The sequence below is a fragment of the Patiria miniata genome, unplaced genomic scaffold, assembly GCF_015706575.1.
Source record: "Patiria miniata isolate m_02_andy unplaced genomic scaffold, ASM1570657v1 HiC_scaffold_24, whole genome shotgun sequence".
NCBI classification, from domain to species: Eukaryota; Metazoa; Echinodermata; class Asteroidea; order Valvatida; family Asterinidae; genus Patiria; species Patiria miniata.
This window is the reverse complement of record NW_024037063.1, coordinates 8,721,302-8,740,094: the sequence shown is the minus strand read 5'-3', so window position 1 is coordinate 8,740,094 and position 18,793 is coordinate 8,721,302. Positions and strand designations below refer to the sequence as shown.

The window sequence follows — 18,793 nt, the reverse complement described above, 5'->3', positions numbered from 1 at the left end:
CATCTTCTCAAGTGAAAATAACAATCTTATGGCGTTTTTTTTAATTTTTTTTTTTTAAGAAATTCGTTAAATCCACACCACAGTTTAAGTGTTGGAAATTTCCTAAAATTCAAAGGGATTTCATATTCTAGTAAGAAAAAACTCACCTCTGTTTACCTACATTTGCATATCAGCCCTCATGCACAAAAACAATCGCTGAAAAGAATAGCGCCCAAGCCTCACCCTCCGCGCCCACTACATGTTCCTTAAATAGCCCCGTTACACAAAGAATCCTAGTTGTTGTTTTTTTTGGTAAATTGGGCTGAGGGATGGTGAGTGTTTTCTAACAAGAATGGAAAATCCCTTTGGATTTTAGGAATTCCATAACAGAAAACATCTCGCCTCTGTTTACCTTCATTTGCAGAGTAGCACCGTAAGACTCTAGCTACGGAGGGAAGGGACATGTAGCAGCCATGGAAAAGTCTAAACTAGGCCTAGGCCTACATGCAATTCTAAATGGCATGAAAAGGTTGCTTAGACATACCCGGGTGCTGCCTATCTATTCTAAAGGAGCTTTGCGGGCTGCTGATTGTGCAGTTTCTGCTAATGCAACCCTCGCTTGCACAACAGCTAGTATAAGCAAGGTGTGACAGTGTAAGGGTTCTTCTAGCCTGACTGCATCTGGCCGTACAGCACTACCGAAAGCTTTGTAGTACGGCCAGACGCCCAATGCTCCCCTAAACGCTGAACTCTGATGTAGCGATTTTGCTACCAATTTTGATCGAGATTATCTTCTCATCCAGGACAGAAATTTCCAAAGTTAAGGTTCCTAGTCGTAAAGGAACTCATACCTCTTTGAAAAAAAACGTTCTTTTATCTAAAAACTTCATCCGTCTGACCAAAAAAACTACTTTCAATCATTATCTCCCACGAATATCGTCCCGAAAATGGTCCTCCATGCGATTTCAAAATGGCGGCCATGTTGTTAAATGTATGCATTATGCCGGCCAATGATAGTGCAATACGTCATTATGAATATTTATTTTCTCATGAATATTTAGTTTATTTCAATGGTACTTCAAATACGTCCAAAGATTGATCATTGCAACAGCGATCGTGTGCGGCCTAGCAGTTAAGAGACTCGTGTATCAAGCAAGGGTCCGAGGTTCGAATCTCGATGAAGTGAGTGACTGATTGATAAATAGAAATTAAGGAAAGGAGGGGGTGAGAGTAGGGGAGGGAAAGTGGAGGGAATAACCATAAAAGAGGTAACTTTGGGCGCTAGAAAATTAATTGAAAAAACTGGTGATCGGAAAGCCGAATTTTTCCCCGCGAACGGGCGCAGGAGGCGGTCCCCGCCGGGTCGATCCTTCTAGGACACCTCTATTTTGTATGAGTTCTGTTCAAAACTGACTTTTGCAGATGACTGTCCAGTACCAAAGTGACTTTTGCAGGCTAAAGAAGTCTTTTTTCTTCAGACAAACTCATGTTACTTGTTAGTTAGAATTTTGAAAGTACTTTCAAAGAAAATGTGACTTTCCTACACATGCTACAGTTTAACCTTATATAGGAAAGGGGTCCTAAAGGTAAGGATTACCGATCCTTCCCTAGCGCAGTGGACAGTCGAGCAGCTGGTTATTAAAGTTTGTCTGTTGCGTCTGTTCTGTATGGAGTGTGTCCCATCCCAACAAAAACATCAGATTTCACCCTCAAAATGGCCTACAAATTACTAGATACGCCACTTGGGGTACAAGTAGACATCGATGATTAAGATGGCCGGACTGACATTTACTTACGATCCGGATAAAAAGTAAAATTTCCCGTTCAATTCCAAGAGCTCCCCTCCCGATCGTGTGCTTTAGATCAGTGGTGGGCGGGCTGGTGGCGGCCACGGCACGTCAAGCGCCCTCATTCGTCAACTCGTGCAAGGGACTGAGCAGCACGGCAAACACATTGACTGATTGATATAGCGGTGAGTTTTGCTGGTTTTTTTCCTTCAAAATTGTCGCTGTTTGGGAACAATATAAGGGGTCTTATGGAATGTCATGAATGTGTAGATCTATCCAGGGTAGCTGTCTCTCTCTTTTGTATTATCTTTACCGGTTTTGGTGGTTGGAAAACTTTTGGTTATGGTGGGGGCGTGAACAATAGCAATTTAAGTGGCAAATACTTAGCATTAGTCATGTTAGTGCTGTTGTTCCCATTCTTGAAAACCACGCAATCTTAAGAATGCGCGCGCATTCTTAAGAATGAGCGCGCGTTCTTAAGAATGAGCGCTCATTCTTAAGATTGCGTGGGAATATCACGTGCACAATTTATGAATTTTGCGCAATCTTAACAAACATTGCATGACATAATTATGTTAAATGAAATGTATAGCGGTTAATAGGGAAACAATTCATATAAAGAGGAAAGAAAATGTTCTATGCTCCTGTACTCGTATAACTACGATAATTTGAATCAAATTAAACCTGTTATTATTGCTTTTTTCTGCCCACTATGGGAAGTTTTGTAATAACGGAGGACTGGGAACTAGTCTGGGAAGTGCTTTGTTTAGGCTAGACAAGTTACAAGTCCCTGTATGTATCATATGCATGCCACACAAAAAAAACGATGTCCAGAAGCTGCCAAAATTGCTCTTTTCTGCGGCTTAATGGTGGGGGTATAAACAATAAATTGGTGGCAATTTAAATGGGAAATAGCATTAGCACTATGGGATGTCACAGTATTCATTCTCATTCTTCACATTCTTCATTCTTATGTCCCCCCCCCCCCCCTCCTCGCTTTTATTATCCCAAAAATCAGAATTCTTTCCAATACACTATTATGTCTCAGATTATTTTTTTCCCCGGTCCCCCCCCCCCCCCATACACGTATACTTTTCATATCCACTCTACTTTTCAGCGCCTTGCGTTGCAACAGTATAATGGACCGATCCAGTAAGCATTGCCCTATGGTATTCTGACCAATCACAGCCGTGATTTATGTCCGACATGCGTGCACAAATGTCCGACATGCGTGTACGCGCGTATGATGCGCGCGGTAGGAACATGCAGTGTGGCATTGGACAGAAGCACGTGTTAATTTGCCCACGTGCTCAGTGGGAGGGGCTTACTGGATCGGTCCATTATTAAGAATCAGTGAACGAGGATGCAGCTAGACTTGCCAAGCGCAGCAGGTGCTCGGTATCGACAAGACCGTTATCTTGTTTTCTTAAGAATGTGCGCTCAATCTGGAAGAGTTATTTTTTGCTAAGATTGTGCAAGGATCCAGTTGCACAATCATAAGAATGTGCATGCGCATTCTTAAGAATGCGTGATTTTCAAGAAAGCGCACAACAGTGCTATGTTATGTCACATTCTCATTCTTCACATTCTTTTAATTCGCACACCGGCCCCCCCATTTGTTATCCAAAAAAAATCAGAATTCTTTCCACTACACTATTATTATGTCTCTTATTTTTTCCCAGTCCCCCGAATACGTGTATACTTTCATATCCACTCTACTTTTCATCGTTAAATCTTTTCCTAGGTTAAAGGGACCTTGCATTGCAATAGTGTAATTGTTAAGAATTGGTGAACGAGGATGCAGCTAGACTTGCCAAGCGCAGCCGGTGCTCGGCAGCGACAAGACCGTTATCTTGTCGCGCATTCTTTAGAATGTGCGCTCGATCTGAAAGAGGGTTTTTTTGCGAAGATTGCGCAAGGATCTTACGCAATCATAAGAATTTGCATGCACATTCTTATGATTGCGCAAATCACAAGAAATGCACAAAAGGACTACTGATGCTGATGCCCCCCTGAAGGCTTCAGTGGGAATTGAAAATACAAACTTGACAAATGGTGGTGGGTAGGCATGGTAGGTTTAAAATGGCTTCTACACAATCTGTGACATCTAATGAGTAGAAAACCATTGTCCAAACTAAGGTTAGCACGGTTTATAGGTTCACATACCAATTCGGGAAACATCCTTGTCACAAACGCCTTGTTGGAGGCTGCCATTTTGAATTCAGAAAAAATTGACTGGCAGCAGACAGACCAATCACAGGGCACTTTGATTGGTCACGATGTTACATTTACCCTCCTATACTTATAACTATCACAAACTTTGTCGTCCGACCATGACCAAACGTAAAAAAAAGAGGCATCTTGTAGAGTCCTAGTTACTCGGACTAAGTCCATAGAGTGTTTTGCTATCATGGATTCTTAAGCAATCTGCTTTTAATTCTTATGACCCTATTTTAGTTAATTATAAAGGTGTTTTATATTAGAAAATGTGTTCTTACCAATTTTACTGTTGATGCCATGCCTTGCCATTTAAAGGGAAGATACAACATTTGCAAACATCGAAAAACGAAAGGATCAAATTATATCGAGATATCTTACTGGATTGTTAGTGACTGACAATCTAAAGCATCCTGTAAAATCGTGGTTCCTGGTGTGCTAACACTTTCAAGAAAATTTGTATTTTTCCAACGCTGGTCGGCCGACCATCGTTGGAGAAAACTGGCTTTTTTCAAAAACTGCTCCTAATTGTTCATATTTAGTCATTCCACATTTTCTTTGCAATTGATGACACATCTGTGTAGGGGTACAAGCCTACTAGACTGACTCTCTTACCTTATAATCCCCAAAGTCTATATATTACAACGTCTCATCTTAAAGGGAATATACATCATTTGCTTTTGCTGTAATTTTCAGAAATGGATGGAATTGGGGGGTTGGAAATATATAGCAAATATAGTTACACTGACTTTTTTGAGGTTTTGGGTTCAAAAATGCTATAAAAACCAAGAAAAACAATCATTTTCCTGTAGTCTGGTTCCCTGACTCCATTTTAGAAGAAACAGAGCAGTTTACATACATTGGGAATTGTAAGGTCAGGGAACCAGTCTAGCTGGCTTGTACCTGTTATTATAGGTGTAATCGATTGCAAACAAGTGCGATGGTCAATTGGGGCCAGTATTTGAAAAAAAGCCAGTTTTTTTCCAACGCTGGTCGGCCGACCAGCATTGGAAATTGATACAAAACTACCACTTTTCTTGAAAATGACAGTATACCAGGTGCCATGATTTTACAGGATGCTTTATACTGTCATTCACTAACAGTCCAGCAAGGTATTTCAAAATGATTTGGTAGTTTTATTTTTTGATGTTTGCAAATGTTGTATTTTCCCTTTAAGTATTTAAAATTAAAATAAAAAACGGACTACAAAAACATGGTTGGTTTTCTTAGATTTTTAAGCATCTCCGAACCCAAAACGTGAAACAAGCTACTTTAACAATATTTTCTAAAGCACACTTATCCTCCAAATCCATTTATTTCTGAAAAATGCAGCAAAAACAAATGTTGTACATTCCCTTTTAACATATTTTTATGTAAAGAACAAACAATATTGACATTATCTGTGTCTCTTCCAATAGAAGTACCAGACAATTTGTGATACTGCACGCCAACTTCAGTTCTTAACTCTCCTTCACATATGTGAAAGAGTGAAGGTACTGGATGCATGATGGAGGGCATACCCAGCAAAATCACAGAATATGAGAAGTTTGTCAATGAAGTTTTGAGGCGTGATCTTCAGTAAGTGGCATTCACAATCCTTCATATATTTTTCACTGAGCGAAAACGGATTTGATTTTTATGTTTTAAATATGTACCAACAAAATCAGTGCTTAGCCAAAATGTTTCGAACTAATGATGAAATCTTTCAAAAAAATGATGTTTCATTTCTAAAGTTAAGTTACAGTCCATCATTTGCAGCTATCCAAAAAGTAACTGACGTAATTATATTGTTGAAAAACATACTTTGTTGAAAGATAGTAAGGGAACTAAACTCCCTCTGAAATTATTCTTTCTTGTATGCTGTCATTTTGGAGAAATACGAAAGAAGGCCTTTCCAACGATGCGTCTTAAGACACATCGTTGGAAATTTCCGTTAGTAGTTTGTTTTTTTATTCGGTGAAGCATGCGCAAGCGTTGACACAATGCACACACGTGCACGGTTGCTGTAATTCGTCGGATCAGTGCTCGACATCGCATAGCTGCAATCTGCTCAGTGAGAACATGTCTCAGACGCTGAATTCAGGCCCAATTCAAAACATGATTCAGCAACTTTTGATTTGAAATTGAGATCCTAGAATGCTGTTTTTCTTGAAATATACAGCTGAAGCTGAGCTGAAACTTCATCAGGTTAGTTGTTCAGCACCCTTCTTTAGATTTTGAGCACTTTTGTTGCTTCAAACGTACAAAATGCACAAATTACAAATGAAGGACTGTACCTTTCAAAGTAATTACTCTCCAATATCAGGAAAAAATACAAAGCAAGTTTCATGTTATTGTTGCCAGAGTCGATGGATTCATTATTTAGTAATTGATTGTGCTCTTGGAATGCGATGCTTCAACATGTCATACATACATGTATGTATGACAAATAAAAAAGACTTGATTCTGTCATAAAGCTCTTCTTTTGATTGGTTTTGGTTTTTCCCAGAAGAGTTTTAGAGGAGAGAGACAAAATTTACGAGCAAGCTGCCCACTACCTGCAGTTGAAGACCACCATAGACAAACTGCAGGTAAGTACATGTAATAAGTTCTTCATTAACCCTACATCTAACTCCCTAGGCATTTTTGCCAGGATGCAATCTCAATCCTACAAAATCTTCCAACTACCTCCTTGTAAAAATTCCATACAGCCTCATTCCCTTCAAAATCGTCCGTTATTTTTTTTAATGTGGTCCTTGGAGGGGTGCCTAAATCCTGCAAAATCCTCCTGCAACCACTGTTAATACATTGTAAGTTGAGGCAGAACCAGTGACATTCCGGAGAAGTGCAGAGGATTTCAGGTATAATATATTAGCCTAAATGAACGCACGGCTGAGCGTAAGCAACTCAAGGTCCGGGCCTATCTGGGCGCAGACATTTTGGATTTGTGTGCGTGTTCATAGAACACAATCAAAATACATGCAGATGGGTTGAATTTAAAAAGTGTACTCTAAATGCAAGGCGCGAGTACAAGATACGCAAACAACTTAAGCGCGTCATGACGGTTCAAAAAAACGTCACAGCGAAAAGCATCTGGACGCGCACACGTTGCGCTGTTTGCGTAGAGCAAAATGACACGCTCATTTGCTGATCGTGCGTTTAGGTTGTGGGCATATCAGCTTTGATTACGCACCGTTATGGAATACCAACGCAGATATGCAAATAGACGTACAGAATCCGTACACAATTTCTAGTTCTCCATAGGTCTGTGTACAAACATGGATGCGCCCAGCAGGCATATGTACATGAGTTAGCGCTCTAGTAATTTAATATAGCTCTTAAGTCTGGAATCACTCTTTTCCAGTCTCTTGCCCAACTTGCCCCCTTTTCTCTTCTGAAGGAAACCCAGTGATACTAGCCACAAAGTATCTTGTGCCAAGAGAGATCTTGATGGATGACCCCCCTCCCCTTTTGATCTCGCCCCCTTCTTTCCTTACTTTAGTCGCCCTTCCTTAGTTTGAATTTATAATTTTAACTCAGATCTGTTTTGAAGGGAATGTTCACCATCGTCCAAAGCTCCATACTAAAAACCAAATTCTTTACACTTTACATGTAGTTTTGTTTGTTTTTGAGAGATTCTCACTTAGGCCCAAGTATTTCTTTTGGTTCCATGTCTGGCAGCTTCAATCACTATATTTGCACATTTCAAGGTTAGACCAAAAAAAAAATAAGTCGGTCTCTGGTCAGCGCGTGCGTCGATTTTAATCATGCGCGTCGATCTTTTTTTTCCCAAAATGTTCTGCAGTAGCTCCAACAGCGCTCTCTATTTCCGCACCTGCTCAATTTTTTTTTACCAAAGAGCACCAAGGAATGGGAAATTGCACCAAGGCAAATTATCATAAACACCAAGGCAAATTATGGAGGACACCAATGTACACGAGGACACCAAAAAAGCAAAATAGTACCCCACCTTGTCTGTACAATCCAAGCTTGAAGAAGAAAAAAAAAAGCCAAAAAAAAAAAAAAAGGCCACGTGGCCGCGTCAATTCCGGAACTTTGGTCTGACCAGAGACCGAATATTTTTTTTTTTGGCCTTAGATTAAAAGGGCACATCTGGTCCAAAAGAAACTAACCTAATGTCTTACCGGTCCCGAAAAAAGATGAAAAAAACCTTTGTTGTTTACATCGGACACGACAGAGTATGTTTTTCCTGTCGTTTGGTCAATGTACCGATATGATGTACCGGTATACACGTTGTGTGTGTCTAAACAGCACTGTGCTCGCGAACAGCGGTGGCCAATCACCAATGCACAAAATGTGGTTTCTTAATTACACGTCTGCAAAAGGCGAACACTTTACAGATGAAATCACAACTAGCACCCAAACAGCTCAACTTTTGGGGGTCGTAAAAATCGACCTCAAAAGTCGTTCTCACACGCATAATACTAGCCATGGTCTATTACGCATGAACAAATTGGCTGATTAATTAGGCAAGACCCCGCCTCTTGACCTCCTAGATTTTGACCAGTCAGTGAGCGCTTTCTATCAGGTTTTTCGGTCATTCACCCATTGTGCATCATATAGACAATGAATTTTTAAAAATGTGTTAGGGGCTCTGTATCATGTTACGTGATATCGCGTCTGGCTGTTGTTGTATTACAAAACACTGCATTCGAATTGACCAATCAAACCATTTAGTCCTGATTTAGAAATTAAAAACATCACGATTTAGTAAAATAGACATCGATTGGCTGGCGCGCAGCTTGCATATATCTGCACGTCAGGAAATACCAGACGTTATACAGGAGATTGGCTCCGTGTGGATAACGGATGATACTCAGACTAGCATAATACAGGGATGACACAAAAACGCCCAGTTTTTAAAGGATAGTTGTGTGGATGTTTATATCCTACTTTTAAATGTTCTTTCTGGTTAACATCATTTTGTTCAAAGTGCGTTTTGCAATTGGGCTGATCTAGGACGCAGCGTCTCTTTTAAAACAGTTTTCTGTTCAATAAGGCCACAAAAAAAAGTCTCTGGTTTCTGGTATGGATCTTGCCCAAAAAGTGGTGTGGCGACGCGTTTTTTTTTTTTTTTTTTACCTGATTTTTTTGCTTTAAATCATTGAAATGTCGGCTGATGACTGCAAATGGTACCCGACTAAACTTTGTGCAAATAGATGGGAGACCAGAGAGGCCACATAAAGCTTATTCTCGACCATAATCCAATCTAACAACACGTTAAAATTGTGCAGCAGCAGGATTCCAGTCAAACCAGTGAGTTTGGCGGTTTTGAGACATCATCTTTCATTGAAAAAAAAAATTTTTCATTTTGCTGACGCACATGGCTATGGCGAAGCGCGCGCATACCAGAAACCGGAGACTTTTTTTTTTTGGCCCAACAAACTCTCCCTGGAGCATCCTGCCATCCCATGACACCCCCTCCCCCCCCCCCCCCATACCCCAATCTCCCCCCTCCTCTCCTCAATCCTCCCCCTCCCCCAATCTCCCCAATCCCCCCCCCCCATCCCCCACCCATCACCCCCCTTCCAATCCTCTCCAACCCCCAATGTTGACTTAACCCTAACCATCCCAAATCCTCCAAAATCCTTTTTTGCAAATTAGAGGAATTTGCAGGATTGAGGTTACATGGCAAAAGTGGGTTGCTGATTTCGGAGGACCTTGTGTCGTTTATGTTCAGCCTATTGAAATCCTCCGTACTGCTCCAGGATGTCACTGCCTCTGCCTCAGCATATTGACAGTCATAGCCGGAGGATTTTGCAGGATTTAGGCAGTCGTCACCTCTCCACGGGCCATATTCAAAAAAGAATGGAGGATTTTGCAGGATTGAGGCTACATCCTAGCAAAAAGGCCTAGGGAGTTAGGGTTAATTAAGCTACTATACTCAAAATAAGAAGATTGTGTTCTAAAGAAACACAAGTTAAGACATGTAAGAAGTAAAATACATTCTCCGCAATCCGTGTGGATTCCAAGCATGCATGCTACAAATGTACATGTATGTAAAGATTCGGACAGTTGTGTTCTTTTCAATCCTGTTGCAAGATTGTTGGCACATTGGGAAGAAAGAGTTTGTTTGTAATTTTTAGATAAAATGCCAAATACTTTTTTTTTTTTTGTGTTTTGTTCTCCATTTTGATTAGAATGGGAAAACGTCTTCAATAATTTAAGACATATCCCTTTGAAATGAGAAACTAATATTGGCTGTACTTCAGCTTCTACGCAATAAAGGTCGCATCCTACAGGCACTTCATACGGACGTAACTCTCAACGAAATAACAGCTTCTCGGGAAATCTATTTTGCTTTTGCATTAACTTGAAGGGTAGACTGGCCTTTAAGGCAGGAAGCCAATTTAACAGTATCATTCACAACATGACTCACAAAATGAATTTCAAAATGAATTTGGACTGCCAAACACATGATGCTGGTACTTTGTGAGTGTTTTTACCATTTCAATTTAAATGAAAAGTCATCTGATATAAAACACACAGACATTTTTTAAATGGGAAAAACATATTGGCCGTGCTTCACCTTGTAGCACAATAAAGGTGACATCCTACGTAAGGCCAAAAAAAAAAAATATTCGGTCTCTGGTCAGACCAAAGTTCCGGAATTGACGCGGCCACGCGGCTTTTTTTTTTTTTTTCTTCAAGCTTGGATTGTACAGACAAGGTGGGGTACTATTTTGCTTTTTTGGTGTCCTCATGTACATTGGTGTCCTCCATAATTTGCCTTGGTGCTTTCAATCATTTGCCTTGGTGCAATTTCCCATTCCTTGGTGCTCTTTGGTAAAAAAAATTGAGGAGGTGTGGAAATAGAGGGCGCTGTTGGAGCTACCGCGGAACATTTTGGAAAAATAAAAGATCGACGCGCATGATTAAAATCGACGCGCCCGCTGGCCAAAGACCGACTTATTTTTTTTTTTGGCCTAAGTGCAACTGACAACAAAATTACAGGTTCTTGAGAAATCTACTTTTCTTTTGCATTAACTTGAAGAGTAGTCTGGCGTTACAGGTAATATACTCATTTTCTTTTGCTGTAATTTTCAGAAATGGATGGATTTGGGGGTTAGTATTTTAAAGCGAATATTGTTAGACCGACCTGTTTAAAGTTTTGTGTTCGTAGATGCTCGAAAAACCAAGAAAACAAATATTGTTCTTGTAGGCTGGTTCCCTGACTCCACTTCAGACGAAACAGCAATATATACATGTAGACGTCAGGAAATTGTCAGGCAACCAAACTAGCTGGCTTGTACCTGTTCACGGATGTGTAACTGATTGCAAACAAAAATTGACTAACTGAATTTGGTAAATTTGGGGCAGCATTTGAAAAAAATTCAATTTTTTTTTTCAATGATGGTCGGCTGACCATCGTTGGAAATTGATTTTAAAAAAATTCAACTTTTCTTGAAAATGACAGCACACGAGGTACCATGATTTTTAGGATGCTTGAGACTATTGTTCACGTGCAGTCAAGTAAGGTACTTGTATTCCATACTGATTTGGTAGGTTTTTTTTGGTTTTGTCTTTTAAGTTTGCATATGTTATGGCCAATTCCGGCATAACAGAGGGGACGGCATCAGACTTCATAGTCAACCAAATTTAAAATCCTTGAAGCATAACTGTAACAGAGGGGAACTCAAATTTCCATCACAAAATAGAGGAAAACACTACTTCAGACTCTCGAAACTTCAAGCCTTGATAAAAATAAATCCAAGTGCAGTTGAAGAAAAGTAAAAATGTTTCTGAAAGCTTGGTTTGTTTATTTTCCAAGAAAAAATATTTACAGGTGGAAAATGTACTTTGAATATTCATGAGTTCGCAACTCTTTTCCGGAATTAACCCTGTTTGTTACCTGTAAAGGGAATATACAACATTTGCTTTTGCCTTAAGTTTCAAAAATGGATGGTTTTGGGGTTTAGTATTTTATAGCAAATATTGTTTCACTGACTTTTTTGGAGTTTTGTATTCGTAGATGCTGGAAAAATCAAGAAAACAATCATATTCCTGTAAGTCTGGCTCACTGACCCCACCTAAAACGAAACAGAGCAATTTTAAGACGTTGTGGAATTATAAGGTCAGGGAACCAGTCTAGTTGGCTTGCACCCGTTCACGGACATGTATCCAATTGCAAACTAAATGTAGACTGAATAAATTTGGTAAATTGGGGGCAGTAGTTGAAAAAGTCAGTTTTTTCCAACGTTGGACGGCCGACCAAGGTTGGAAATTAATGTAAAACAGCACTTTTTTTGAAAATGACAGCACACCAGGTGTGATGATTCTAAGGAATGGTTTAGACTGCATTCACTAACAGTCCAGTAAGATATTTCATAATAATTTGGTAGTTTTGTTTTGTGATGTTTGCAAATGATGTATATTCCCTTTAAGGCAAGTGTGATTGAGTTCAAAAATAGCCACAATAAAATGGAGTTTGCCATGTGCATTTTGTATTGGTTTTGCAGGAAGCCAATTTAGCAAAGGATGGCCTCAAGACTAAGGTGGATCTCGGGTGTAACTTCTATGTACAAGCAAATATGTAAGTATGGGGTGAAAATAATCTAATTTTTAGAGATTTAAGTGCCTTCCATACTACATGTATGTGTACTTTGTGTAATTGTATATCAAACTAAGATGCAAGGAATGTTTTAAATGCTATAAGAAAAAGCTCTGCAGCTCTGCAAAAGCAGTAAATATGTATTTTGCACCAACTGCAAGGACTCTGTGCACAACATTAGATGACACTTTTTTTGGTACTTTCGAAAGCTCAGGGGGGGGGGTGAGAACACTATGTGCACGTACTGGTTTGCGTGCGTATGGCGCAAATTACATACAACATACTTTATGCTGATTGTGCACAACCTCAAAATGTCTTCATGTGAGCGCAGTGGGGGGGGAGGGAAGGAAATATGGGGGGGGGGGCAGTCAAAACAAATCTTAAACATGTGTACGGGCACATGTGCCCATTATCAATGGTCCGGAAATAAGCCACTAGCTAGAGCAACTTTGGTGTATAACAAATGTTTAACCCTAGCTGCTACAATAATAATAATTGGCATTTAAGAACGCTCTTTTTAGTACACTAAATCACAGCGCTTACAGTATTATTATTACCCCTGATCATTGGGCCAATTTAACATTCCATATACCATCTCAGCTCCCTGGGGAGTATACAGCTCGATGCTGCCTGTTAGGCGCAAGCAAGCTAAATCAATCACATAACCATCTCTGCCCTCACAGGTACCCATTTACTCCTGGGTGGAGAGAAGCAATGAGTGACAAAGCGCCATGCCCAAGGGCGCACGCACCATGACCCCGCCAGGACTCGAACCCACAACCCGCAGCTTTACCCGCAGACCATGAATCAGTGCCCTTAACCACGAGGCCACAGCTGTAGCCTCAATCCTGCAAAATCCTCCAATGGCCTCATGGAAAAAAATATCAAAAAGCCTCAATCCTGCAAATTCCTCCATTAATCTTGAATATGGTCCATGGAGGGGATGGAGGGGTTACCACTGCCTGAATCCTGCAAAATCCTGCGGCAGTGAATGTCAATATGTTGAGGCTTAGCCAACGACATCCTGGAGCAGAACAGAGGATTCAAGCATATATAATCCATGCCTATTTTTATGCATGGCTGAGCAAAAACAACACAAGGTCCGGCCCAAGACCTTGACAAAGTGTATCCTACAAAATCAGAAATGCACTTTTGCCATGTAACGTCAATCCTCCAAATTTCCTCCACTTTAGGGTTAACGAATGCACAAAAACGTTGGCTGCACACTAACCACGGCTGTATAAATGCGTGTGTGGCGTGTGTTGCCTAAATTACAGATGTTTATAAAAAAAAAATCTTTTCATTAGGCACATTTTATGAATCTTAACAGCGAAGAAAATATACATAATGAGTCTATTTGTTGATAAAGTGCTGGGAGAATACTTTTGGGGTGGGGGGCAAACTGGCTGGCAAGGGGAAAAAAATGGGGGGGGGGAGCAACCCATAGGTCTCGATTGAGGGGGGAGGGTGCTGTTCGTGATAATAGGTATTGTACAAAGTTGCGTAAATAAATGTTTCATGGAACTTACTCATGGGTGCACCTCTGTACAAGGTGTTCAAAAGTTTCTTTTTTGAAGGGCAAGTTTTGGAGATACCTATGAAAGAATAACAAATTCAATTCTGAGTGACATATCAATTGTAACTACTATTAACAACAGGACACCGAAATGATTCCATTATACAGGTACAATACTCTGTCAACTGACTGAAGAAACTCTCATGTTCTTTCCACAGACCTGATGCAACAAGGATCTATATTCTCGTTGGTTTCGGATTCTTCGTAGAATTTACACTACCAGAGGCACTGAAGTTCATTGATAAAAAGTGCAAACACTTGACAAGGTATGGTTGAGCGACTTTCCAAATTCGAAATGTCAACAATATACTACGCTGCATAGGAGTCCTGTTTATTACGTCACGATTTACTATGTTTTGTTTACTGCCCCCAACGATGACTTTTACACAAATTGCACGTTCGGGTCGAAACAGGACCTGAAAAACAGCTCTCTAAAGTATCTTTTGTACTCATTTCATGACAGACACAATAGTCGTTTTTATTTCATCACACTTTAGGCTACATATACCAGAAAAATGACGGAAATGTCTTCGAGCATTCCTCAACCTCTTATAATCTATATCACTGCAGCTACATGGTCTGCTCATACATTGTACATGCCAAGAAGTGTTAATATGTAGATCAGTGATGAAAGACAATGATTAAACTTCAAGGTTACTGTTTCCCCCCCCCCCCCAGCTAAAATTGGGGCTGAAAATCATCCTACTAGTTTACTAGAGATTGAACCGGATTAGTGCTGTATTTATTTATACAGCTTTACATTGCTTTATTTTCATGTCTTTTTTTTTTTTTTTAGTTTGAGTGATAAGCTGACGAAGGATTCTGCAGAGATCAAGGCAAACATCAAACTTGTTTATGAGGTAGGCCACGTGAGAATATACATGTAAATGTAACAATTTCATGTAACCCCACAGCCGTCAATTGCCAATCACAGTAAACTAACCTGCTTAAGGACATCAGCTGTGCATGCAAGAGTCTCTATTCACAATTCAACGCCCCAGTCAAGCATTAGGACCATCTCATCACAGAAGAACCATACCAAGTTATATTCACAATGAACTGCATTCAAATATTGTGGATTTTGAAATATTTCTGAATTCTCCTATCACTGTTCACTGTGTTTAAAGGTACGGTCCATCATTTGTAATTTGTGCATGTTGTTCATTTAAAGCGACAAACATGCTCAAAATCTAACGAATGGTGCTGAACAAATTACTTGATGAAGTTTCAGCTCAGCTTCAGCTGTATATTTCGAGAAAAACAGCATTCTAGGATCCTGATTTCAAATCAAAAGTTGCTGAATCATGTTTTGAATTGGATCTGAATTCAGCATCCGAGACATGTTCTCACTGAGCCGATTGCAGCTATGCGATGTCGCGCACCAATCCGACGAATGAAAGCAACCACGCGCTTGTGCGTCGTGCCACACTTGCGCGCGCTTTGCCAAATAAAAAAAAAAAACTACTAACAGAAAGTTCCAACGGTACATCTTTATACGCATTGTTGGAAAGGCCTTCTTTGGTTGATTTCTTCAAAATGACAACTCCGGTTCTTTTCAGAGCCACACATACTCACAAAAGAGATTTATTCACATGGTGCTACCGCAAACTTATCTTGTCTTAAAACGACAACTTGCCAGAAAGAATAATTTCACAGGAAGTTTAGTCCCCTTACTGTCTTTCAACCAAGTATGTGTTTCAACAATAATTACGTCGGTTACTTTTTGGATAGCAGCAAATGATGGACTTCATTTAGATACATACCAGTTGCCATTGATTTACTTCATGCTTTTTCTTCAGGGCTTGAGAGAATTACAGCATCTTGAGAATGATGTAGCAGACGACAGGAATCGTTTGGTGTGGTGATGAACAGTCCATTGCACTGTGTGATGTTCCCCTATATGCACTCTGTGCAAAAGTACCGTCTCAACGGAGGTTACATGACAGACACTCGCATGTAAATGCAATTGCTGCTATGCTCTCAGTACCTGTGCAAAGATACAACAGGTTTCTGTACATTCCAATGAAAAGTAGTCGAGGGTACTTTAATTCTGTGCTCGTTGAACCACAGTGATCTCATAAACCAAAAGTATGGAAGCATTGATAGCAAGTGTTGAATTTTAGTAGGGCGGAAATACTTGAGCAGTGTGGAATGAAACAACTCATAGTTTGTCCAGATCCATCTATGTTCAGGTACCTTTTGACTGCGACATAAGAGAGCCGGCGCGGGTTGGCAGAGCTCGGCTTGGAGAACCCGGAGCCCTCTCACTAGAGCTCTAGTGAGTGGTCACACAGTACCGTTCCAATGTGCCTTCACAGACATGACACAGTCCGTATGAAAGCAGAATAGTGTGCATAATATTGAATTTGGGCAGACAGACCTGGCGCAGGAATTTGGAGCCAGTGTTCCTTACACGGTTTTTAACAGTCAAACTCTATGCAGTTTGTGGCCAAGAGCCAATGAAGCCAGACTGATGAATGAAGTTGGCCAACTATTTGCTGGATAGATCATTTGATTCAGTCTTCTGCCCAGCATCTTGGACTGTTACACCAATTGACCCAATCTTTCAGGTTGTGGTTTGGCTTTCACAATACAAGAAACTGTTTCCTTTAAGTTATAATTGGCAACAGCGAAATGTCATTGCTGGTATCATCCATACAGTTTTGTTAATGTTTGAGTTTGAAGAAGGGATGTGTTAGTGCATTTTCAGGTTTGGCTCTTAATTTCTTTACATTTATCAAATATATACACAGATCAAATATTGCAACTTAGTGAATTCAAGTTAGAAAAAAAAAGCGACAAGAAGAAACAGTTTGTCATGGTTCATTGGTTACGATGTTTGACTCATGGACAATGGTACGTAGGGGTGAACCCTGCCTGGAACATGGTGTTTGTGCCCTTAGGCAAGACACTTCACTACAATTGCCTCTCTCCACCCAGGAGTATGAATGGGTACCTGTGAGGGTTGGGACCCGAATGTGTGCTGATATCAGCTGCTGCATGGTCTCATGGCCTGATGAACGGGGAAATAATTGTAAAACGCTTTGAGATTGTTGAAATGGTGGAAAGTGCTATACAAGCATTATCAGACATGTAATTCTATTTTAAGCGCTGTTACAATATGTTTTAGGTTTTTTCCGTCTTGAAATGTGGCAACCAGTCACAAATATTGGTTCAAGTTTGGTATGAACTTAAAACTTTCACTTTTTTTGAGAAGGGGGGGGGGTGTAATTCGAAAATAGCACAGGGAGGTAGAGTAATGGCTGGGAAAATGGAGTCTCTCTTTCAGACACACATACCCTAATGTGCTTAGCTATGCATGGTAGGTGCAGACGGCTTTAGGTGAAATTGGCTCTGGCAATGAGACATGGAAGATGGCCGGGTCTTTTTTCCCATAGCTTATTTAATTTCTAATTCTTGTTGAAACTGCATGCAGACAAAGTGCATGCCAGAATAGAATTATGGAAATTCACGACGCATCTCTTGGTCACAGTTTCCATTGAATCAAATAATTGTTTGCAATGTTTTATCCAAACATGCATTAACTTTAAAGGGAAGATACAACATTTGTAAACATCACAAAACGAAATGATCAAATTATCACGAAATACCTTACTGTAATGTTAGGGAATGACAGTCTAAAGCATCCTGTAAAATCGTGGCTCCTGCTGTGCTGTCATTTTCAAGGAAAATGGGATTTTCCCAACGCTGGTCGGCCGACCAGCGTTGGAGAAAACTGGCTTTTTTTTCAAAAAGTGCTCATAATTAGTTATTCCGTTTTCTTTGCAATTGATTACACACCTGTGAAGGGCTACGAGCCTGCTAGACTGATTCTCTGACCTTACAATCTCCCAAAGTCTATAATTTGCTCCGTTTCATCTTAATTGGGGTCAGGGAACCAGACCACAAGAACACAATTGGTTTTCATGGTTTTTCCAGCATCTACGAGCCCAAAACGTGAAACAAGTCATTTTAACAATATTTGCTATAACATAACAATCCTCCAAATCCATTTATTTCTGAAAATTGCAGCAAAAGCAAATGTTGTACATTCCCTTTAACTCCCAAGGCATCTTTGCTAGGATGCAACCTCGATCCTGCAAAATCCTCCAACTGCCTCCATGTAAAAATCGCATAGAGCCACAATCATCCAAAATCATTTGTTATTTCTTCAAGTTGAATGTGGTCCTTGGAGGGGTGACCACTGCCTCAATCCTGCAAAATCCCCACCAATTACTGTCAATATGTTGAGGCAGAGCAATTGACATTCTGGAGCAGTGTGGAAGAGTTAAAGTACAGTGTATAATCTAGGCCTAAATTTATGCATGGCTGATGAGCATATAAACAACACAAGGTCCGGCCTTAATATACCTTGACACAGTGCATCCGCCAAAATCAGCCACACTTGCCATTTAGCCTCAATCATGCAAAACCCTCCATTTTGCAAAGAGGATTTTGGAAGATTTGGGAAGATTAGGGCTAACATTATGTGTGAGAACATTGGAAATGAAAGTGGCGGAACGTCACGTGCATTAAAAAGTCAACGCTTAAGCAGAATTTCTGGAGATTTTAATAAGGTCTGGAAAACTGTATCATTGTTTATCGAGAAACAAAATATTAAAAATGTCAGTTTATGTGAATTTGGTCTGGTTTGTAATATGTTATTTCATATGTTTGTCTGCA

General features: G+C 40.1%; 2 protein-coding genes across 4 annotated transcripts in view; one reads left to right on the top strand and one right to left on the bottom strand.

The window, feature by feature from the left end:
• Positions 1–1,897, bottom strand: part of LOC119731588 (N-fatty-acyl-amino acid synthase/hydrolase PM20D1.2-like) — a 32,821-nt gene extending 30,924 nt beyond the window's left edge. Inside the window, exon 1 of one of the 3 annotated variants that reach the window (XM_038204780.1) lies at positions 1,776–1,897. The gene's annotated coding sequence lies outside the window, so the exon portion shown is untranslated. The remainder of the gene's footprint in view (positions 1–1,775) is intronic. The other 2 variants (XM_038204781.1, XM_038204779.1) reach the window with 2 other exon arrangements.
• On the top strand, positions 1,898–17,708 carry LOC119731589 (protein UXT-like). The gene is made up of 7 exons (XM_038204783.1): positions 1,898–1,951; positions 5,402–5,561; positions 6,472–6,553; positions 12,443–12,516; positions 14,269–14,376; positions 14,907–14,970; positions 15,910–17,708. Exons 2-7 carry the CDS (start codon positions 5,488–5,490, stop codon positions 15,973–15,975), a joined length of 468 nt encoding a protein of 155 aa, XP_038060711.1. The 5' UTR covers positions 1,898–1,951; positions 5,402–5,487; the 3' UTR covers positions 15,976–17,708.
• The last annotated feature ends 1,085 nt before the right edge of the window (positions 17,709–18,793 follow it).

Coding starts and splice junctions, on each gene's coding strand:
- LOC119731589 (XM_038204783.1), top strand. CDS start 5,488: ATGATGGAGGGCATACCCAGCAAAATCACAGAATATGAGAAGTTTGTC. Junction 14,377..14,906: donor AAGTGCAAACACTTGACAAG/GTATGGTTGAGC, acceptor TTTTTTTTTTAG/TTTGAGTGATAAGCTGACGA. Junction 14,971..15,909: donor ACATCAAACTTGTTTATGAG/GTAGGCCACGTG, acceptor CTTTTTCTTCAG/GGCTTGAGAGAATTACAGCA.